The 25,063-nt window shown below is 36.3% G+C and overlaps 1 protein-coding gene and 1 long non-coding RNA gene across 4 annotated transcripts in view; one reads left to right on the top strand and one right to left on the bottom strand.

Moving 5' to 3' along the window:
- Positions 1 to 25,063, bottom strand: part of Chm (CHM Rab escort protein) — a 158,761-nt gene that overhangs the window by 43,540 nt on the left and 90,158 nt on the right. For all 3 annotated transcript variants that reach the window (NR_197594.1, NM_017067.2, NM_001433732.1), the window contains 1 exon segment: positions 4,692 to 4,769. Coding sequence is in view for 2 of the 3 variants with exons in the window: in NM_017067.2 (NP_058763.2) it covers positions 4,692 to 4,769 (78 nt within the window). In the remaining variant the exon portion in view is untranslated.
- On the top strand, positions 105 to 24,642 carry LOC147998287 (uncharacterized). The gene is made up of 5 exons (XR_015646631.1): positions 105 to 344; positions 1,739 to 1,842; positions 9,517 to 9,672; positions 10,808 to 10,897; positions 22,456 to 24,642. It is a non-coding gene; the product is annotated as an uncharacterized LOC147998287 (long non-coding RNA).

The following is a 25,063-nucleotide window of genomic DNA, read 5'->3' on the forward strand; positions in this document are numbered from 1 at the left end:
CCTCCCACACAAACCCGAGGAAGCCATTAAAGATTAACAGCGTTTCGGACTGAGCAGAGGGCCTTGCTGAACCTCATAAATAGTAAATTGAGAAGGAACATGATAGGACTTTCTAGTTACAGGGACACAATGACCAAGCTGATCAGAAGAATCAGTGAAGCCAGACAGAACATTTCATGGGCAAGGCTTTCTAAATCAACAAACCGCAGCACTTACTCAGCTCTTGGTTCACTGATATGAGAGCATCCATAGCAAACTGACAATAAAGGAGGGGAGAAAACTCAGCGAGTCTAAAACAAAACATCTGGAACTCAGTCAAGAAGAGAAAACAACAGTATTAACAGGTACGCAATCCCTTTGATCTTCAGAAACCCCAGGTAATTACAGACTATGGAAATTAGAAATTAAATAATAAAAAAGAAAAATGTTAATTAAGGAAATGATAAGATTCCTAATCGTGGAAAGAAGCAAAACAGGTGTTCCTACTGGACACAGCTTGTGAGTTTTCTCAAAGGCATTAGGTTCCAGTTTTACATCATCCAAAACATGGTTTCAAAATAGTCATAACGGTACTTCTGAGCTGAACATCTACTACAGTCATTTCAACCCATTAACAAGATGGGTTTTTAGTTGTGGCTCTGACCTTTTCATAAATTGTACATCATCTTTTACATTATGTATTCTTGATACAGTCTACTTAATCTTTTAAGACTAATGGGTAAAGAAAAACCATATATACTCAAGGAATACACTGTGATAATTTGGTGTATTATACACTGTGTAATGAATAACAGAATCAAATCAACACACCCAGTCACCACCCAGTTATCATTGGGAGCAAAGATATTTAAAATCTGTTCTAATCACATTTCAAGTACACAATTAAGTTACAATTACCTACTTCCTTTCTCTATCTAGCATGGTATGCTCCAAACTGAATTTATCACAGCCCTACTTTTGTTTTCTTCCCTTGTAATCTCTCTATCAAGTACAGTTTTAACCAATAGTTATAACTTTCGAACCCAAATCTCTCTTCAAATCTAATCCGCTACTATTGTACATTCCACCTTAAAATACTTCTTGTAATTCTTCTCTCTCACCCCACCGCTGCTGCTTTAGACTCTGGTTGCATTTAATAAGGCAGTGGACTGCTAAGAAGCTGATACTTCATTTAATCAACACCAAAATATGACAAGTATCTTTGCCAAGTACTGTTCCTATAGGTAATAATGAAGATGCAGACACAGGCAATTTAAAAATAATAGTACCGCTCAGCCGTAAGTCGAGGAAAGGCCATTTGCGAAGTATTACATGAGGTATCAGCTTTAAATAAATTGGCAGGGTATCAGCGTGTGTAGTTTGGTAGGAGTGCTACATTCACACTGTTTGTATGGATCAAAGAGAGTTAAGCAAATAATATGAGAATGTCTCAGGTACAGAAATGCACAACCACTTCATTGTTAGCTGTCAAGGTGAGAAACAAAAGGAGGGAAAGAAATGAGTGCCCCACAGCGATCAACTGGCTCCAGAATGCCTTTGAGTTTACTTGGAAATGACACAAAGCCACAAAGGCTGTCTGCATTTTATCTTCATAGAGGAAAGCTTGATCTGTGAACCAAATGAATCTCAATACACAATTACTTGGTTAATTTAATTGTTTGATAATGTCTTCCAGTGGTCTTCGTAAACTGCACAGAAACAAAAATCCCGATTGTCTTGTTCTCATTTGTATTCCCAGTGCTTGCTACACAGAAACAAACCAGCTAAGACTTGAATGAATTGAGGAAAGGACGGGGGACTGAAGTACTCTGTGAGAGCAAACAGAATATAGACAGGAAAAGGGTAAGCAATGGTGATTCTGGAGATAAAGGATCTCTTTCCATTATGTTCCTTCCATATCAGCAGTATTACTTAACATTGTTTAAAAATTCTAACTCACACTTCTTGGCAAAGCATAGAACACAATGAGCCTTCTTCCTTTATGACATGCCAAGGTTTCCAATTACATATACTACTAAACTACCTGTATGTGTAATCTATGGTTTTATGATGTTTATCTGCTCTGGTAATATTACAACAACCATACAAGGTATGGCTTGTCAGCCACTCCACTTTTTATAATAACATTAGGGCACAGAGGGGTTAAACCTCTTGCTTAGTTTCACAGAGATTGAAAATATCAATGTCAGAATTCAAATACAGTCTATGTGACATTGAAGGCTGCACTGTTCCCTTGAATCCCAAATTACAAACAGAGGACCTATATTTTATTTACTTTGTTTATCACATCATATCACACCATAACAACTAGCATGGGAGTTGGTAAAGGACGAGAGCATAGAAGAGGCACTGAGCTAGCTGCTTAAAAATAAAGTGTACAATTTGTTTTTAATTTCTCATTACCCAATAATGTGACAACTGGCCCACACTTCAGCATATGAAACATTTTAAGATCTCTTATTTCTAAATGTTAAAGAGTCAGCTAAGTACTTTCCAATAGTATTTAATGTAGCCAAATAATAGGTCAAATCTAAAAGAAAACTCAATGACTATTTCTGAATTCTTCTAATCTTACAAATAAGGGAATTTGCCATAAAAAAGACTTGCTATTATTCACAGCAATAATAGTCAATAGCCCCTCTTATTGCAGGATTGGGTTTTGTTAATAAATACGGTGCTTTGGAACTTATATGATGATACAAAAGACTAGAAGCAAGCTGCCTATTACCTAAAACTCATTCTACCAGTATATTGGGCAAGTACACCTAGACAAAGCCTTACAATAAATTATCTAGGACCCCAAGCTTATCATAGAACACAGTACACTCGCCTCAATATTTAAATTCACCTTACAGAGCCCTGTTTCTCAATGTCCTCTAAAAATGATCTATATTAGATTCTACTGGGGTATTGCTTATAACTAGTTTCCTATCCAAAAGTGGTGACAAGCATCTGTAATCTGGGGTACACTGTGAAAACCTATCTCAAAATACCAACAAACCAACCCAATAAAACATTAATTCCTGGTGATATCTAAAAAATTACTTAGTCAATTTCCTTGGCCACTTTACAGTTTTAAAATTGCTAGTCGAAGTTTTTATGGTATCTAAGACCTGTAATCTTCACCTATCCCTTCCAACTAGAATCAGTGTAAGTTCATGAAAGTAGATAGTTTATTCAGAATAATTTCATAAACATAAGTCAGAGGTAAGGTAAATGCATCCTTTATTTGAACAAATGCTATTTCAGTACTAGCATACTTATTTTAAGCAAGAAGCAAGCAAGCAAGAAAGAGCCAACAAGAAATAGGAGCCATGCAAATTCTTCATGTCACTGAGACCCACATGTGGATCCTGGAATAGTGCCCAAAGATGATAAAAATGACCTAAGCAAATAAACACCAAACAAGCAACTCATTATCTGTCTTTCTGTCACAGGGAAGCATTCGGGTTTCAAAATCACTGTCTACGGAAAAACAAACTATGTGACATACAGACAACCGCTTTTTCATTACCTTACATAGAGTTCCTCATGCTAAAATCTGAATATCCAAAGACTTTAGTGATAGTCCCTTGTATACTGTCACTGCTTTTATTTAAATAGTATGATTCTGTACTGTTGGATTGCTAAACTATACTTTCTAAGAACTTAAAATCATGTGTCAATTTTTACAGCAAAAAGCTCAAAGATTCTCTGTATTACTCATTTTTAGAACTAAATCCTAGCTAAATTAACTGCTTATAACATTATAATTCAATTATGAGAAATTAATGGCCAATTTCTTCCATTTAGACTATACAAAATTACTACATAAAGAAACAAGCTGTTTAAGATTTTAGTTATTAACTATTCTAATTTCAACACTTTTAATATAGTACTAAAATAATCATCCATGAAATATTGGTTGATAGGTACTTAAGAGCATCTAAGAAAGAAGAAAACAGTTTTAACACCCCCTAAAACTCCATCCAGTTGAGTTATTTCTTTTCCAAGGTAATACTCAGAAATTGTACAATAGTGTTTTAGCTGAATTTAATTCAGACAAGAGTTATGTATTAGTCTACAATAATAAATTCTAGAAAAAATTAATTAAAATACAAAATATAAGTAAATAGATGGTGCTCATGTATTGTTAGAAAGTGAGTAAACTCATACTTTAATCCTTAACCAGCTTGTAGCCTGATTCTGTTGTAAAAGAATTTATCCTCAGATAACAGGGCAGCATAGTTTATGACAACAATCTACCTAAAAACTCATTAAAGTCTTTTCTCTTGAAGTGACATGCATTATCAGCAGAGATTAATCTGATGAGTCTTTAGGTGAGCTCCATTTTTAAAAATGCAATAACAGAGGGCTTTGTTGTCATCTGATGAAAATCAATTAGAGGAGGTAAGGCCACAAGGAAAACTAACATCACTCATCACCTACCCCCGGCAGCTGAAATGATTTGTCTTCCAAGCTTGAATGATCAGGAGCTATAGTCATATTGCAGGGGAATTAATTTAGTTTCTATATTCTGAACTCACTTTCCTTGTTCTGGAAGACCTAAACACAAATTACTTTTAATCAAGGTTGATATGTTATTAATACCAAGGAGGATCTTTCAAGAATCACTTTTTAAAAAGCAACTTCTATATTTTTCACCCCTGTCTGGTGTATAAATATAGGAAGGTTACTTATAGTAGCCTTACTTTCTGGATTCTTTGTCCACTACAAGGCACTGTACAGAATGGCGAAGACAATAGATTCCACCAAATACAGCACACATTCTGAAAAGAGAATAGAAAAAATGAGAATTAGGATAACTGGGTTGAAACTAAGGTAAAAATATTTAGGTATCTTACACATAGTAACTGGCATTACACAAAAAGCATCTGATAATATATAATTTTCACTATATTACTCTTTCTCAGATGTAATATTAGCAATTTCTTTATACAACAAAGGAATCGTGATTAATAATACAATATTGATATCTAAAATTGTAGCCATGTCAAAAGTGTCCCTAAGGAAGAGTTAAATGTTCCCCCTAAAATTGGCTCCTGCATTTCTAAGGTGCATAAGGCACAAACATCCTCCAGAAGAGATGCATGAGACACTCAGAGAAGGGTAAAGAAAGACTGAACAAGGAAGACTTTAGCAGAGTTTTGAAGTTGTCAGTTACCATAGAGGTAAGCAGAATCTCTAGGAGCCAAGACTAACTAGAAAGTAAGAACTCAGAACACAGCATGCAGCAGAAGCTGTAAGGAATAGGCTTGTGTCACTCTGCTAAGTACAAACAACTCAGCGTCCATTTAGCGAGAAAAAGCTTTAAGATCTGGACAGTACAAGGAGCAGAAAAGGAAACCATCTTTCATGACATCTGATTATTTAAGGAACTACACCTCTGTAAAATGATCTAGGAAAGAAATGAACTCTACTGGGGCAGGGATAGAAAGAGAATGCTGATTTGTCTAAGCTCAGGGTAGAGGAAGCTTATACCTCTGTATTAAAATCAGGGTTCCACGCTCACAGACGATGGAAATTTGAAATTACACCCATTACCAAGGAAATATCAAGAAAAATGGCTCTGGGTAAATGATAATTCTGGATTTCAACTACTTTCACAACTTAGAGTCCTACAGTGATGATTTTAAAACCTACAATTACACAACACTGAAAGAAACATACCAAGCCCTTTATTGAGAATTTGTAGACACAAGTTAAGAGCAGGGCTAAAGCTGTAAGTCCTTATTTAGATAGAATTATTAGATAGAGGTTATAGGTGTGCTTAAAATGAATTAATCAAAAATGTGAAAAAAGCACAATGGAATATCGGAAAGATGACTATGGTAGACTGAATATTTACACCAGAACATGTCCCCATTGTAATTGCAGAGAGCTATGGACATCGTTCATTGCATGAAGGACTTTACAAGTACATAACATTAGGGTTCCTGCAATCAGATAATCCTGGTGAGCACAACACAATTACAAGGGTCTTCAAAAGAAGAAACAGGAGGTTAAAGTCAGACACATGGATATGCAGATGATCGTAGAGGTCAGAGTGATGCTGTTTGTATAAGGTGGACACATGCCAAAGAATGCAGGTGGCCTTTTTAAACTAGAAAAGGAAAGGAACAGAGCCTTCCTTCATGCCCTAAGAAGGAATGCAGTCCTGCTGGTCCCTTTCAGACTGCTGACCTCCAGGAATGTAAGATAATAAATTTGTGTTGTTTTATCCTACTGAGTCAGTTAGAGCAGAAATAGAAAATTAACATATAGACATATATACATGGAAATGATTATTAAAGTAGTAGCATTATGAATCAAGGTAAAATGGGCCATGACAAAAAGATTTGGGAACAACAGGTTACATTTATCTTGTTGAAAAATTATCTCTGATTCACACTGTGTTCAGAATCAATTCCAGGAAAAGTCCAAGTTGTAAGTATGAGAAACAACAAGAATATAGGAAGATATGAGTCAGAAACAGATTCCAATAAAACATAAAAGCCTCAAATCGGCAAAATATAGAACTTTAAACATTTAAACATGTAGAAAAGAAAGTCAAAAGGGAAGCAGTAGTTAAGAAAAGATGTACAGATACAATAGTAGTTATTAAATCTCTCCATAAGGACAACAATTTGTTACAGTAAAGTGGAAGATGCATACCTTTTCAGAGTAGCAAATCTTCTTGCTACTTAAATATTTTACAAAATCCTAGCTACATGTGTGGAAGAAGATGTACACAACTTTCTTCCTGCACACAGTTAGGCATAGGGGTTAAGGAAGAATTTTGACTGCCTGGCCAACTATGCCACATACTAGCTATGTGACCATGGAAACAGGATAATGAGCTCCAGTGTATCTAATTTTGCACACCAGCCCTATATTAGCATTTATTCACATATACTTCTTTTGAAGAATAAACAAAATAATGTTTGTAAAGAAGTTATAAATTATATGATATGCAGAATTTTACATCATATGTTCATTTTAATATAGTGTTTTATGTACCACTATAAACCCAAAATATCTAGAGGAAAGTTGACAAACAAATGGACACTTATATGTGCAATAAATAATTTTAGTTTAAACAAAGATTTAAGATCTAGCCATTGTCTCCAGCTTCTGCGGGGTAATCTCTATGCCCTATAAATGGCATGCCTGAAAGGAGTGGGTTTTCTTGTTTGTTTGTTTGTTTGTTTGTTTGTTTGTTGTTTGCCTAGAGATACTGGCTCATCAGACAGCTTTAAGGAAGCAATTTAAGGACAGGATAGGATGGACCAGATAGTCTTAGGGTGGGAGTGGTCAGGTCAACAGTTTGATTTGGGTCATTTTATGCCAACTAATCTCTAAAGAGATGGGCACTGACCTCAGCTCCAAGGGAAGTTGTGCCTATGTGTTGAAGCATTAATTAAAAAAAAAAGTTGCATACTGACGCTCAAGTTGAGTTCTCTTTGTTAACCAAACATATTGGTCATATACTTGCATGTGGAGAGAAATAATAATCAGATTTTTTCGGTAAGGGAACATGTTAAAATTATAATTTGGAATCTGTCAGTGCTCTGAGCTATAAACCTTGAATAACTTAGTTCTCTATCCGTCCCGTGTAATGAACAAAAGTATTATATACCAACTTTGACAGAGTCTGTCAAGCTATTATACCTGAGGTCAACCTTGCAAAACTAACAACTATGCATTTGGCTTTAGATGTATGAATACCTTGCAATAACTATACTCTATAAACATACAAACAACTGTCCAAATTCTCATATCATACAAGGGAATACCATAAATAATAAAATACATAAAAGCTAATCTTATCTACTAATGTGCTGTATTTTAAAAATGCAAAAGCTGATTGACAACAGAAATTTAGGAAAGAACTGACTGGTATCATTCATTTAAAAAAATCAACTTCATATACAAAAAATTCTCACTATACATCAAAAGGATATACAAATGTGAAATGCACAAAACTTAGAGGAAACTACAAGTAACCACACTGGAGTAGTATTTCCTCCAGGAGAGTGGAGAATGACAGTTACAGTGCAGCGAATCAGTTGCTTAGTTTCTTCACGGCTCTTTCAGACGTTTGGTTCTCAGCACCTGTATCAGGAGGCTCACAGCCATTTCTAACTCCAATAGCAAGGGCATCTGACATCCTCTTCTGGTCTCCCCAGGAACCTACATACACATGCTACAAGTATGCAGGCGTATAGAAATAAAAATGAGTAAGCTTTTAAAAGTAGTTAAAGTAAATGCAGCCACATTTTGAACTTTGGCAAATCTGAGTGCATTGATGTCTTTTATTTTAGTCTGTACTGAGAATGTATTTCATAATCTATGTAAGACACAATGAAAATTATATATGCTGGAGATAACTGACATTCATTAAATAGGATTTACTATTTTCCAATTTTTCCCAGATTGAATCCTTTTGGATGCACATAGTAGCTAAGGCACGGTAGAGTAGGTCTGAGGTAATAATCTCCTGATGTACAACATCAGTGCACAAGGAAACTTGTATTTTTCTTACACTGAGAAAATCAGAATAAGGCAATTAAGGACATAATAGACCCACTAAGCATATTCCACATGGTTTAGAACCTGTAGACTATACGTTTTATGGAGGACACTAAAGACTGTTTTTTCCTGTTAATCTTGCTCACCATTAGGATGACAAATTGCGCAATAATATGTTAGTATATCTGATGCTAAGACATTGTAATCTAACTGATTCTATTGAGATTTAGAAAAAATAATCTTCCTGTTTGGACTGTTTAGCTGCATTTGTCATGTGGTATGCATCTTAGCGAGAGGACTGATATACAGGAAGTCAGGACCAAGGTGACTGGCACGATCTTCACTGTCAATTTCCTGCTAATAATGGAAGAATTCACATGAAACTTCATTGGTCTACTTCCCACAGATCCACTGAACTAGATTTAGAGCCCAAATGAATGTTCTCATTTGTGTGGGGAATACTGTTAGGTTCTAACTGTGGTTGCAGTGTTTCCAAACTGCTGAGACATAGGTAGGGATGAGCTGTCAACACCTGACCTACAGAATTTTCCCTCTTAGACAGACTAGGCTGTGTTCTCACGTTTGCTTTCCCCAATCCCCTGCACGCTCACAGCAAGAGAGAAATTGTTGCATCAGTTCTCCACAGGGAAAATATTATTTTTAAATGTTTTCTTAGATTTGGGGAAAAAAAAACAGGGAAGAAAAATCTGACTCAATTCCAGGTTGTATAAGGTTGAAATACTATAAAACATTATATCCCAGAATGTTACCATGTTATCAAGAGATTGTTAAATGCACTTAAATGAAATGTAATTTTTATAAAGACCACTGTTTTTTATAACTTTCTTTATGAAACATACAATTGTGTTTGTATATGTTACTTAATATCCCTTTGAAAATAAACCTTTTATAAAATTTGGGCTACAAGAGGCCTCTGCATTTCATCAAAAATTACCTGGTTTTCAACATAATATGATTTGTTAACTGTTGTTCTACATACTATAGGAAAGAAACATAGAGAATACATGGGCTGATCTGAGGCCACTGGCACATATGTAGCAGAGGACTGCCTTTTCTGGCCTGAGTGGGAGTCTGTAATCCTGTAGAGACTTGATGCCCCAAGGAAGGGGGATATAGGAGGTCACCCTTTCAGAGGTGAAGGTAAGGAGGAATAAGGGGAAGAATTCTGGGAAAGGGGGGACAATATATACATGTGGTTTTTCTTTTATATATACTAAATTTACTATATATAAGTTCTCAACTGAAGATAGTATAGTTATACTTACAGTAGAAATGCTTGCCTTCAAAGTTCCTAACAAATAACAAATACTTTGCGAAACACATTTTTTAAAATATTATAAAGGGCATTGGTTAAGCAGAAATTTAAAAAAAAAGTGCTCCAAACAAAAAGTGAACACTTCACAATGGGATATATTTATAGAGAATATGGCTTAGTGTTTGATTCTAGCATATGAAATAGCAACCGACTGATGCAAGTGTTAATGTATTAGTGCTGACGAAAAGCAGCAAGCCTCAGGACTTCATTTTTGGTGCACTTTGTAGTAGCATTGTGGGGTCTAAAAGAATGTGTGGCTCTGCTATACCTACTTGCTGTAATACAGTAGATATATAAGAATAATAAGTGTTATAAGTATTGAGAAACTAAAGGAAAATCTACTAGCCTACTTTAAGTATTGGATCTTTTTGTTCCTCCAAAATGATTAAACTGTTCTAGTTAAACACGTATCATGTCATTTTCCAAAAGGATAGAAGAGAATATCTTAACCATTGATCACTGCCAATGTAGTTTAGCTACACCCAGATTACATAGCGCATTGATAAAACCACAGTTCCACTAAAATATGTCTCCTAAATATCATGACATAATTCAGCACTGCATCTGCACAACATTTGACAGTGTTTCTTCTAACTACATGCATAGGTAAACATGTGTCAGAGCAGTATATTTAAAACAATACACTGAGCTTTCAATGAGGTTCAATACACACGTGCCAGTTCACCAAGTACATGCCAGCCTGAAAAATGAGTGTAGAAGAGAACTACAAGGATGTGGCTATTTTACATACATGTAAATGAGGGGATAAAAGTCTCAGTGCTTGTTATATTTACATACCTTTAGTCTTACTATATATTATATACTACATGGCATGTTTATAAATTATATACAACAATGTGTATTTATACTACTACATCTTGCTTACTGATTAAAGTTATATTACTTATTACAATCTCAGTTACACTATGAATCTTAATTTTTCCCTGTCTTGGTATTTAGTGTTCTTCTAGCTGGAAGGATAGCAAGTGTCACAAATGAATGCTACAATGTTTGTTGCTGTGGACCTATCTTCCAGAAAGGGAAAAATGGGTAAGATCAGAGGCACAGCATCAATTCTCCCCAAAACGCTATCTAGTATTCAAGTTCCTTTTTCACCCGGGCCAGCTCTGGACTTCCCATTGCCCTAGAATCCACTGTATCCCCTCAAGGAAAAGAAATGTCCACAAGATCCTAAGCTAGTCTCCATTGTTATTGTCCATTTTTGACTGAATTCAGCAGGATCCAAAATGAAAACAAAAATTATGATGCTACCAACAAAAACACTCCAATATGTGTTCTATAACAGTGATGTAGTATAGCAAAACTGAAAAGCCACTCATAGTATTAAAAGTGACAGAACCTGTAGGCAGCTGGTTTGTCGAGCAATAGTCATCACCATCAAAACTTTCGGGTCATAAGGAATCAAGTGTCCAACTGTAGTCACAATATGCAAATTACACAGAGATCAGCTTTAGGAAATGGGTATGGAATCAATATGGACAAAAGCCATGGAGTCACAGTGCCTGTGTCCTTTTTGTTTTTTTCATTTACTAGTTCTGTGACTATGATTTGGTTCTTGAGACAATAAAATGGGGATCATAACTTAACACATAGAGTTGTTCACTGAGTTGAATGAGTCAAGGCATGTAAGGCACCCCGAATATCTTAAGTGGTCACTATACTGCAGCCTCTTAGCTGCCACATCCTGAAGTGAAGAGACAAGGTTTTCAGATTTCATTACCTATGATGAATTGCTGCCCTACATTGATCAAAGTGTGTAGCAATCTGCTTGAGTTGTTCATGGTCTGTATTTTCTCTCTGACTAGCGTTTAAACAACATAGGCACCTGGTCAATGAGACCATCTTCCACAAAAAGATATGTGATGGGTCTATGAGAACTGTTTGTGTTGATCACAACACGCACTAAAATCTGGCTCTTCATTCCCAAATATTTATGGAATTAGGCCTACCATAGACATGGTCCTAGTCATTTAGGTTACAAAAGCAAAGACAAAGGTTGTCCTTGATGGTATGTAACTTTTCTAGTATGAAAAAAGACAACAGAACAGCATAATTAAAGATTACTGACAGCAATCAAACAGCTGAAGATGAATGTGATTTGGGAAGGAGAGTATAAGAGAAACTGAACTGATATTTGAACAAAGAATCAAATAAACAGAAGCATGTGACCATGTGAAGATGTGGAGGAAGAATATTTCAACCAGAGCAAATAGCCACCAGCACTTGAGGTATAACATGGCTCAGTGTATTTTAGAGTCCAAAAAAATGACTAATAGGGCTACCATACCGGGGATAAATATCATATACAGTTATATCACAAAAGATGGAAGGGACCTGATGATGCAAGGCCAGAATTGGGGCTTTTTTTTTCCTTCCCTGTTGTAGTCAACCAAAATTTGTTCATGTTGAACAGATTAACCCATCACTGATGTTCTTAAAAGCAAACCCAATCAAATCTACCGATTCCACTGTGTTAACCTTGGGAAGGATTCATATTCTGGTCTGATACTGGCACCCTTTCTGGGGTGACAGACAGTGTTTTATTTTTCAGGAAAAATTAATGGATTTGTAGTTAGTTTGTCTGTTTGTTTCTTAAAGATAGTTTTTGCTATTCAATGGAAAATTATCTAAAGGATGTGAGAAGGGGAAAAGGCTAGCGATGTTGTCCATTGATGGAATGAGTGAAGACAGTAACCTGAAGCATAGTAGTGACAATAGAGACAATGAAGTATAGAGACTAGGGCCACAATCAAGACACAACTGCTTAAGAACTAGGTATGGAATGCAGATTCCTCAAGAACAGTTCAAAGGAACTGATAAAGTTCTTGGTATAGTGTCTCCCTTGAAATATGTAAATTAAATGCACTTTCTCAAGCCTGGTCACCTCCTGCACAGGCACTGCTTTGAAGGAGCATCTAGGGATACTTACTCTAACCTTCTACCTAAAGATGGGTGATTACTAGAGAAAGGTAACTGCTACCACTACCACCAATAGGCACTGTCTCTTGGCCCTTTGTCAACATCAGCATTTAACACTGTCCAGCCTCATTTGCAGATGGGGTATACACAGATTAATTTCTGTTTCTTGAAGAAGTCATGATGGGTTAGGAAGGACATAGCACTCTTGATAACTTAATAAATTATCAGGTACATGTATTTGAATCCGGTGGGGCTGCTTGGGCAGATTTCAGTCCCAAGGAAATCAGGCTGTGGGCAAACAGGCTTCCCTTTAGGCACTGCAGTCACTCTTAGAAGGCATAATCATCACGCTTAACTTAGAAAAAGCTGTCCAAAGAGAATGCATAGCCTTCAAAAAGCTCACTCCCAGAGACTGCCTTTATTTCATACATCTTAGTCATATATCTTGCCTCTTCTGTTCTTGGTGCCATTCTGTAGATGATATATTCACTTTTTGCCCAGCTTTTCCAGCTGTCCTTAAATTTAACCTTCTATAGGAAAGTCACAATAAAACTATGTATTGGATGACAGAAACAGATCTCTATTAATAACAGTACCAGGGCTTCAGAATAACTTAGCATAAATTATAGAACACTAGTCATCATTCATGCCTTAAAAAATAAAGCCTTTCAAAAAATTGGGGGTCAATTTGTATGCTTCGATCACAAGCTAGGCTACAGATCTACAGTTCACATGCTTGGACAAGAGCCCCAACAACTACAACTCAGTCAACTCCTTAATACAGCTTATCATAGTGATATCAAGAGGACTAGAAATAGAAAATATCAGGGCTTCCTAACTAGTCTTAAAACATAAGTTTAAAATGCTATTAGTAATATTTCACTTTTCAGTCAAAACACTATCACTAAGAGCATCGTCTTTTTATGGTGGCAGATCTACACAAAAACTATTTTAAAGAACTTCTTTTAAATTGAAGTATTGAAAAACCTCTGCAGACTTTTTGAATTTCCTTTCATCAGTATCTTCTCTCTGCCTCTTTCTTGGTATGACAATGTACATGATATACCAGCACATTTCTGGTTTGAAGAATCTTTATGTGAAACTTTTTCTCCACTTTGCTACCTCCCACTGAAGATCCAAATTTCACAACACAGAGCTAAAAATAAATCTATTCTACACAAATATAAGAACATGCTTGTCTCTTTAATTTCTATGACACTACATGGTTATATCCAGTATCATATGGGTATTTTAAGTACAGAAACAAAAATAACCTAACCTATATGACAATTAATTTTCTCCATATATATGTACCACATTTATTATCTGCTTATCTGTTGCCTATTTATGTCCTATTGTGAACAGTACAATAAAACCAGGCATATATAGGTATTTCTGTGATATGTTAGTTTAATAGTCCAAGTATATATGGAAGAGCCTTAGAGATGAATGATACTTCTATTTTCAGGGTTTTTTTTTCAAGTTTAAATTTAATTAAGAACTTCATACATGAATACTATTAACATCATCCCCACCACCTCCTCTTTTATTCCCCTCTAACTCCTTCTCAACTTCATTACTTATTATTGTGATGTCTGTATTCTCGCTTATACTTTCTCTAATGATTATTACATGTTTGCCCATGTATGCACATTCACACACACACTTGAATCTGTTTAGTGTTACTATGAATTCATAGATGACCACTTGGCATTGGTTAGCCAATTAGGGGGCTCTTCCTTTCTCAGCAGTTATTAATTGCTACATGTTCTTTATGTTCCGTTTCTTGAGGAACCTCCATACTGTCTTCCACAGTATGTACTTCCCAATACATTTACATTTCCACCGGCAATGCATAAAGGTTTTCCTTTCCTATATCCTCCCAAGTTTGTTTGTTATGTGCTTTCCTTAAGACAGCAGGAAAATGGACAGCCTGAGACCTTTTTTTTAAGTGTAGTTTGCCAGGACAGAAAGATAAATACCACGTATTTTTCCTTAAAGAATATCAATTTAATATTGTGCATGCATGCAATTGTGTGGATGAATGTGCAGGACATAAGAGAGGGAGCTATGAGAGCAGAGGAAGAGCTAATAAAAGTGAGAGGGGAAAAGACAGGGTAAGGGAATCTATGTAACAGGAGAGCAGAAGGAGGACATTTGGGTGACAAGGAATTAGCAGCAACAGAAGGTAGGAAGGGAGGCAGTGGAAGATGGAGAAAAATAAGTACAATGTATGATTCCATATTTTTCTTAAAATGCCATAACAAAATCATGATTTTATATGTTAAGTTTAAACTTTTGATAAAAACAAATTAAGTAAAAAATTTACAGTGAATTCCAATCTTCTGACCTTACTCTAATTGTCAGGTCCCTTGCACTATTTGAGGAGTGTGCAGAGAGCTGTTTTTATCGTTTTCCTATTTATTCCACGTGGTACTTGTGAAATTTTCGTTCAGTTAGTATTTCACATTTTAAAATTTACTATGTATATAATCTCTAAGTTTCAACTATAAACTGGAAAGGAGATAATAGTGAAGCAGGAAGTTACTATGCTGACTTCCTATCATTTAAAAATATTTTATACTAAAAAACCAAAAACCTAAACATTGTTTATATAAAAAGCTCACCATGCAAGTAAGAGCTCAATTAAACCACCCCTTTCCTCTCCTCCCCTTCCCTCCCCTCCCTCCCTCTCTCTTTTCTTTCTTCCTTTTCCTTCCTCCCTCCCTCCCTCCCTCCCTCCCTCCCTCCCTTCCTTCCTTCCTTCCTTCCTTCCTTCCTTCCTTCCTTCCTTCCTTCCTTCCTGTGTTTAAACCAGAGCTATATGCATGAACATCACTCCCAATCCCATGGTGAGAAGCATTTATTTTTTTAAAGTGGTCTTTGATATAAAATGTTATCAAAGATGTTTTGAAAATTCAAATGTTCACTAGCTCCCTGTTTGTCATATCTTATTTACTTGTGTGTCAAAGAACTTTTAGAATGTTGAGGTATAATTCGGACAAAAACCTTTCCTCCTGTGGATTCTATATTCTATAACTTCACCCTTCTGTTATTTATTAGAAAACTGGCTCTCATGCTCAATTAATTGTTTGCCTTAAATGCTCTGTTACTCCTGGGCTATTTTTGAATGATATTTCTACTCCACATGGCAACTCATTTCCTTTAACTGCCACCTCTCAAAACAGGAGTTCAAGACAATGCTACCAAACTGAGATGGCTCAAAATTCTGACCGCAGATACAGTATTTTCACGTTTTACCCTTTGTTAGCATACATGAAGTTATATAGTCAAAGAAAAACAAAGGGTACACAGCTGTGTTAGGCAAATCCTAGCTAAGGTGTTCAGGCTTCCTTAGTATAATTGCTAATGGTCTTAGGCAGGGACTGAATGGACAAAGGTCAGTCAGCTCCTATTCACCTACATGTAGACATCTGACTGAAAACAAATCAACCAGTTACTCCTTACCACCCTGCCAGTTTCTCAACTGTGTTAACTTTAGAATGAGCGTGAAAGAATAATTCATGGATTTAGCTTTCTGATAAGTTTAAGAAAGATAATGTTCATGTTACAATTGGAGGAATACTAAAGATGAAACTATACAGTCCTGATATGAGGCAGTTTAGAGGAAAGGAAGTCAGTATGCATTCAGCAGAGGAGTTACAGAATTTAAGAAGTAAAGGAAATATTTGAAAAGGTTCTCTATTATAGAACCTGCAAGAGCTTAATCTGCTTACCTAAAAAGTAGATGCTTTCTAATGGTCAGAGATTGTTGAGGACCTAAGAAGTGGAGTAATTTGAGACTCCAGATAACAGGGACAGATTTTATAAAGCAGGAAAAGGCCAGGTGTGGTGCATGCCTTAATCCCAATACTCAGGAAGCAGAGTTAGCCGGATCTCTACAAGTGGGAAGACAGCCTGGTCTACATAGAGTGTTCCAGGATAATCAGGTCTGCATCACAGACACACTACCTCAAAACCCAAAAATAAAGAAATAAAGTAAAAATAAAATAAAAGCAGAAAAACATAAGTGAAGGCCAACGTTATTTAAGCAAATGGATACTTGAATATCTTGTATGAACTAGGTAAAAATCAAAGGGGTGAAGTGTATATTCACTTAACTATCTTTGGAAGACTTAGAAAGAGGGCTGGGAAGATGGTCCTAACAGCTTTCTGGCTAGGTAACCTCCATGTTTCAGGTTTGGTAAGAGACTTGTCTCAAAAAATAAGGTGAAGAGGTACTCAGACAGACACCAGATACAGACCTTTGCTCCCACTAGGCCACCAACATATGTATGATACAAATAAACATAAAATATATGGAAAGAAAAGATGCATTTTATGCATTGAGATGGCCATTTTTAAATAAAAAAAATCAATAGGGGTTTTTTCATATCCATTCTATTCTAGCTATAGAAATGTCTGATTTCAGACTTACATCTTTTTTTCTTTAGATTAAAAATCTAAGATTAATGAAAATTTCAACTTATGAATCTATACATACTTAGAATGTTCACACATTTCAAATTATCTTAGCTATTTTTTTAGTTACTTGCCAGTTACTATCAAAATAATCTTCCCACTTTCCAGAAGTTTTGCAGTTCTCAAATTAGCACAAAGAAACTAAAACATGGAGAGCAAAGTACTGACCATCTTTGACACTAATGTACATTCCTCACAAAGGACATTAAAGTACAGAAAATCTTCACTTGTGGGCAGGGCTTTCTTTGTAAAAATTTCCACTTAAAAATGCCATTTTCAAGCATGTACAACAATCATATCATCACGCATTAACACCAAAAAAAAAAAAAAACCCTATTTGTTTTCTAGTTTCACAAGCCTTGGCCTTTTTTCAAAACCAAATTCACTTCATTTTAATAAATTCTGGCAGAATGTAATGCTTCAGTGCACAGAAACATTGCTAGGGCTAATTTTTCAGTATAATCAACTATATGACAAGCGTAGTCAACACCTACTGTTACTATACATGAAACAGACACAGCTCAGCCCCAAGAATTTCTCACTTCTCTCATTTTAATAGAAGTTAAGATCTCAGAAATTGTTACAGAAAAACATGAAAAACCTCATATTTAGAGACTGTTCAGTTATTAAACTGCCCGTACAATTAAAAGCTGAAAAACCATTCACAAAGCAACATAATATTCAGACGATATATCATTCAGATGATTGTGTATATTTGGAGTACATCTGGATCCTTTGATGTTATTAACCCCAAAGTACAGACAGTAAAGCAATCTAAGCCTAATTAGTAGAGTACAGTTCCAACAGTGAGTCAGATTTTACTGAAACTGCATACCAACACTGGACTGAATTTCAACTTTGCCCTGATGACATCAAATAGTATTATAGATCAATTAAGAGTCATGAAACATTTTGGCTGGTAGCCCTCATCATACATAGCCTTTAAAAAAGCAATTTCAGTTCCTATCAAGGTAGGAATCAGCAGTTGTAATTTTTTAATACAGCTGCCAAACAATAGGACCCATTAATAGCTGAACTTTTGACAGCACTATTCAAGATGATTTATGAGTTTGTATATAATTTGATTATTCTATTAATTCTGCTGATTACTGCTTCAGCTAATAAAGTGAAGGTCACTTCCAAAATAAATCTTCATTACATTTCACAGAAAGTAACTGCCTCCAACTAGTTGTTTTCTTTAATTAAAAACTAGTGTAACAAGAAAGAAGATAGGCTTCAGGGTCACTCATCTGTTGTGCTGTGTGGATATAATATACACAAGACAAGGCCAATGCAATACAAAGTATCCCTTCATCTAATACCTTAATTACAAAAGTATTATATTTATTTATACTAATACAAAAATTACAAAACCCAACTCTATTAGTGTTTTAAAATTAAAAACACGCAAAAGAATATATGAAAATAGAACCTAAACACATATTATAAAATGTAAAGCAGTGTATTCACGTCTAAAAATATCTAAGTGTGTTTGTGCACGTGGAAAGGGAACAGCGGGTCACTGCTTTAACCACATCTTTCCTGGAGGTAGAGAGACTGTCTATGCTCCATAAGATAAGGAATGGGCACAGGGCCCTGAGAGGTTGGAGGCAGATCAGAGGAAAAACGGTCAGGGCTCATATTAATACATTATTCTTATTTAATCTATTTTTACACACAGAACATTCTGTGTCCTAGATTTAATGCTTCATTTTATTATTTTTTAAAGTTCCCCAGCCCTTCAGCTTGAGGTTTGATCATCAAAGCTGATGAATCATACAACCGCATCAAACCAATAAAGCAAATTAAATGATGCATATTTTCCCACAGAAGTAAAAAGCAATCCTCAAATTCAGGAAATAATATTTCAAAAGACTGAAAGTCAGAATATAATAAATTATAGAGGTGCAGTGATACCACAAAGAAGTAGGTAGCAAGAGACTTCATGCAGCCTCAACAGGACTTTTACCACATATTACATAGTGAGTAAGTGCTTTCATGTGCTCTGACTCCCGCCCCTGTATATATGAAAACATTCTACATCCCAGCTCTGTAAGTCCTGCTTCTTCCTATTTAGTGAAGTTGTTCCACAATACTCTGGCATACCCTCAAATGTAACCTTCCTGTGACAGCCACTACCCACTATCACCTACCTTATGCCCTTCCCAACAAATATCACATGAAAAAGGCATTTTTCTCACAGCACATTCACTCCTATTATTTTATGTCTCTCAATATTCTCTCAAATAATATGTGTTTTCAACAGTTTATCTTGAACATCTATCAAAACATTGGAGTATTTAGTAAATTAAAATTTTTAGTCTAAACTTGCACATGATAAAGCAAGAAACCATAGGAAACAACTAACTAATCACACTCTTAGTACTAGGTCCTTCTCATGTCCAAAAGTACATATTTTCAAGACAGAAAAGAAAGGAAATACAGTACACACTTAAGTGAAGAGCAGTCCTCCCCTAAAATGGAAGAAAAATAGTCCTCTTCTACTGAAGGTGCAGCCTGGGAAAGGGTGGGGACTTAGCGGTGAGTCAGAAACTGAACCCACCTAACCAGATTTAGGGATGCAGTCTGTGGCCAGGGAAAATACAGAAGAGAGACTGGAGGAAGTAGACAGGGAGGGAATATGATCACACTTTTGTCCTAGGAAATTTTTGTGCTGGTTTTCTCTCAATGTGACACCAGCTACATTTATCTAGTAAGAGGTGTAGTCTCAATGGAAAAAACACCTCCTTCAGATTGAATGCAAGTCTGTGGGGAGGCCCAGCCTGAGCACATAATCCTGGTTTGCATAATGAAGCAAGCCCAATAAGCTGATTATGCCATGGAAAGCAAGGGCAAGAAGTGTCCCTCAATGGCCTCAGTCTCTGCTCCAATTCCTGACTCTGAGTTCCCATTTAAGTTCCTGTCCTGACTCCCTTCAATGATGAACTGAGACATGGGAATGTTAGCCAAACAAACCCCTTCATCCTCAAGTTGCTATTAGTATGATGTTTTACTGCAACACTAGAAAGCAAACTAGAATAATTTCCAAGCTATATAAATGGATACAAGTTAATCTTTGGGTAATGTTTTCCCTAAAGAGACATTCAAATTCTTACCCAGTTATTTGGGGCCCTATTTAGGCATTCTAAGAAGGAAATGCACTAGACAATTAAGTGAAGATCAGCCATCCTCTATAATAGAAGGAAAATGGTCTTTTTCCACTGAATGTGCAGCTTTGGAAATGATGGAGATGTAGTTGTAAGGCAGAAAGTGAACCCACCTAATCAGCCAACCACATCACCAAAATGAACCATGGTGATCAAATGTCGTAGCTAGATGGCCTGACACCCAATTTATCAAGTTATTTGTAGAACTACCAGTTTCTTCCAACATCTAAAATCTTTAGATTTTTTTTACTGAAGTACAAGGAAACACATATCAGTTGTTAACAAGACAATTTTTATCTACAAGATCAATGATAACTTACCACCTCTACCTGACTAAAGGGTTAAAAACTTCATACTAAGATTAGTAATACCTTGAAGCTCCAAAAGGCGAGAGCCTGGTGTTTACTGAAGGAAAAAACAAGTGACATGGCAGAACCTCTAGCTTTTCTTCTCTGTGTTAAAACTGATAAACTCTCTTGGGTACATGTTTGGGAATGAATGAGTCATGGAAATGTGTGTTAGAATAGAGGGGTTGAGAGCTACGCATTAGTTAACCCCCATCAGTTCTCATCAAAACAAGAAGGAATGGTGCCAGAAAGAACTTCACAGCTACTCAAGCACATTGCATTGAGCTTCTGTTCTTGGCTATCTTGTTACCCTGATTTCTGATAGATACATAAGATATACAAACTTAGGTTTGTATCAATATATTATAGTACTTTGATAAGTGTCAGAGAGTGGGTGTTTCTTAGAATCTCAAACATAAGCTGTTGAGACTGGTGGATTATTATCTTTTTATCTTAACATCTAAGGGAACTTTGAAATCTTTCCAAAGGCAATGGTCAGAATGATTTTCTTAGCACACTTTTATGAGTGTGATTAAGAGCATGTGCATGAGGGAGGCACAACTGAAAAGCATAAGTACTTGCTTTACTTCTACTGCCTCTGAACATCACTAGAGTTCAGTGAATTTACTCAAGCAAAAAAGAAAACCACAGTTCCAAATGTGCATGTCCTAGGAAAAATTCTTTCAAATAAAGTAACTATTTCAGAAATAAAACAAGATCTCTATAAATTGTGGTGTTGACCTCTACTATAAAATAAAAACTATATCAGAGATAGGTGATGCATTATCTTTTATATTAAAATATAAGAGTAGAAGAACAAGAGCTGGCCATACTTGATTAATCTGTATTCTATAGGTCTTCCCTTAGTTTGCTGGTTTCAAGCACCGGCATAATTATGTCCAAAATTACAGTAAATAATACTTTACTGCTCCACTGGGGTTCCTGCCTTGTTATAGGAGGTGGCCTCTTCAGGTTCCATATCTCCAACTTAATGAGTCACAGCTAAGGTTACCTCCTTATCCCAGGTCTCTATCTCCTCCTGAAGATACTCCCCATCTCCTCAACCCCAACAGTTGCAGATTTCTACTCATTTTCATGACCATCTAGCCATTTCTCCTATCCTTCTCCACACATTATATCGAAAACCCCATTCTCCTCACCATCCCCCTTTCTCCCAGTTCCTTCCCTACTTCTGTCTCCTATGACCATTTTATTTCCCCTTCTAAGTAAGATTCAAGCATCCTCACTTGGCCTTCCTTCTTGTTTAGCTTCTTTAGGTCTGTGGAGTGTAACACGGTACCTGCCTTTTATGGCTAATATTTACTTATAAGTAAGTACATACCATGCATGTCCTTTTGGGACTGGTTTGCCTCACTTAGGATGATATTCTCAAGTTCTATCTTTTTGCCTGCAAAATTCTTGATGTCTTTGTTTTCAATAGCTGAATAGTAAGTATTCCATTGTGTAAATATACCACAGTGGAGCAATAGAGACACCAAGTCACCCACAAAACTTTTAACCCAAAATGTATCCTGTTTACAAGAAATACAGGCATAGAGAATGGAGTAGAGACTGGGGAAATGGCTAACCAATAACCTGCCCTACTTGTGACCCATCCCATGGGCAAGCACCAATCCCTGACACTATTAATGATGCTCTGTTATGCTTACAGACAGGAGCATGTTGTACTCTGAGAGGCTCCACCCAGCAGCTGACTCAGAGGGATGCAGATAACCACAACCAAACAGTGGATGGAGTTCAGGGACTCTTATGGAAGAAAGGAGGAAGGATCGTAGGCCCCAAAGGAAGACCAACAGAGTCAACTAACTTGGACCCTTGGAGTTCTCAGAGTCAGAATCACCAACCAAAGAACATATAAGGGCTGGACCTAGTCCTCCCCACACATATGTAGCAGATATGGAGCTTGGCCTTCATGAGGGTTCTGAACAACTGAACTGGGCTATCCTAAAAGCTGTTGCCTATAGGTAAGATACGTTCTTCTAGCTCAGCTGCCCTGTTGCCATCATTGGGAAAGGAAGCAATAAGCCTCAAAGAAATTAGGTGTGTATGTGGGGGGGGGGGGCACACTCAGGGGGATTCCCCACCCACTCAGAGAAGAGAAGGGGGTATGGGGAAGGATTTTGTGTGTGGGGTGACCAGGAGGAGGGCAGTTAATGGGATATAAAGTGAGTAAGTAAAAAAAATTAAATAAAAAACCCCAATAAAATATAAAATAATAATAATAATACTTTACCTCTGCTTTTGGCATGCAAAAAAGGCAATATTTATTTTCACCTACATTTACTGTAAAGGAAGTACATGGTGATACATATATGACTATAATATGGGGAAGAATAAAGTCCAACTTCACAAATGGTAACAAGCTAAGAGTTCATTCCAATGAAAGGAAAAAGTATAACTAGAAGGAGATATGAGACAGCAGCAGCTCCAACCTAGGTACTCAAGAGCGACTGCAGTATGACTATTAAATATTCACTATGAAATATCAGGAAGGACAGAAACACTTCAGTCAGAATGGTGGCCCTCAAGATATTAGGCACCTTAGACCTAATTTAAAAAAAATCAAAATTCACACATTATCACCACAACATAATTTGGAGATTATTTGTATTAAAAGTAGTCTGCATAGTGTTGATTTATGTGTCAGGTACATTCTAAGAGTTTTGGACATATCTGTTTTCTTAATCCTTAAAAAAAAAAACCTCTGGAAGCACATAATTTAAAACTTAAGGTTAGAAACAAAGCTAATCATTCACTAAAAAACAAGGTTATTTTAGAGATAATTTCCTGTACATGCACCTTAAGAACATTGGTATATGCATAAAAGACCAATATTACTGTAGGTTAAAGAAAAGAATATTTTAAAATTCTATAAATTTATTTTAAAATGGTGACACTGTTGTTTAAAACAACAAAAACACCCTAAAAATGGAAACGCAAAATGCTTGAAAGGTACAGGTGTTTACAGACATTTGTGCATCAGTACAGTAAATCTAATTTCCAAGAAGTCACGGAAGAACAGTTAAGTGCACATTATCAAATCCTAGTTAACAACTTCCATGTGGTTTGTGTTACCACACAGAACATAACTCAAGATGACAGGAATCACTTAGAAGTAACTCAAAGTAGTCTGATTTCTTAATAAGTTAAGATAGTAGAAAGTTATAAGCCTTCCTATTCCTGTCTTTTGTTTGTTTAGCAAACTGTTTAGAGTATAAAGTGATACTATTTAAATGTGTTATGAACGAACAGTTAATTGTAAAATTTAAATCAGACGAATTTTGTGAGATAAAAGTATTTGGGATTTTGTGTATGTGCAGAACTACTTACACTTGCATACATGTAGAGGCCAGAGGTCACTTGAGGGTGCTGTTCCTCATTTCTTGACTTAGTGTCTCCCACTAAGACTTGCTGGCTACACTGACCTGCCAATGAACTCTGGTGATCCACCTATCTCAGCCCCTCCCCACTAAGGTTACAGGTACAAGAGACTATGTTCATATTTTTACAGGGATACTGGGGATCTGAACTTGGGTCTTCACACTTGCTGGCAGGCAGTTTCACTAATAAACTATCTCTCAACCCTACAAATAACTTTTACATGTGGGTTCTGGGAACCAAACTCAGAGCCCAACATGCATGGAAGCCACTCTACTAACTGAGGTATCTTCCAAGTCAAGAACAAGGTTTTACTCTTTCTTCATTATCATTCAATTTGTGGGAAGGAAGATAGCTTACAGAAATAAGGATGGGCTAGAAACTACATTAACTATCTCAGTCTCATGCTAGGTGTCTTATATGTATCTAGTGAATAAATGGAAAATAGTTTTTGAACTGCAGTATTTGTTTTTATAATTTCTTTTTTTTTAATTAACCGTTCAATTTGTTTACATCTCAAATGGTATCTCACTTCCCGGCCACCCCTCTACCAAGCCCCCATCCCACATCCTCCCTGCCCCCTCCCCTTTGCCTGTATGAGGGTGCTCACCCACCCACCCTCTACTGCCCTACCACCCCAGCCTCCACCTATGCTGCGGCATAATTCAATTAAAAATTTAATTGGCTAAGCCCATACTATGTATCCATTCTGTAACAGTTTTCTCAAAATAGCTTCAGGAGATCCCTGAAACTGAGTAGATTCTTTGGGACCCTCTCAGCCAAAGTAAACAATAAAAGCTGACAGTCTCTCTCAAAGAAGAAAAGCTACAAAGAAGACTTTCAGAAAAGCCAAGCTGCAAAACTCTCAAATGAGAAACTCT

Source organism: Rattus norvegicus, chromosome X (genome assembly GCF_021556685.1).
Source record: "Rattus norvegicus strain SHRSP/BbbUtx chromosome X, alternate assembly SHRSP_T2T, whole genome shotgun sequence".
In the NCBI taxonomy this organism is placed as follows: domain Eukaryota; kingdom Metazoa; phylum Chordata; class Mammalia; order Rodentia; family Muridae; genus Rattus; species Rattus norvegicus.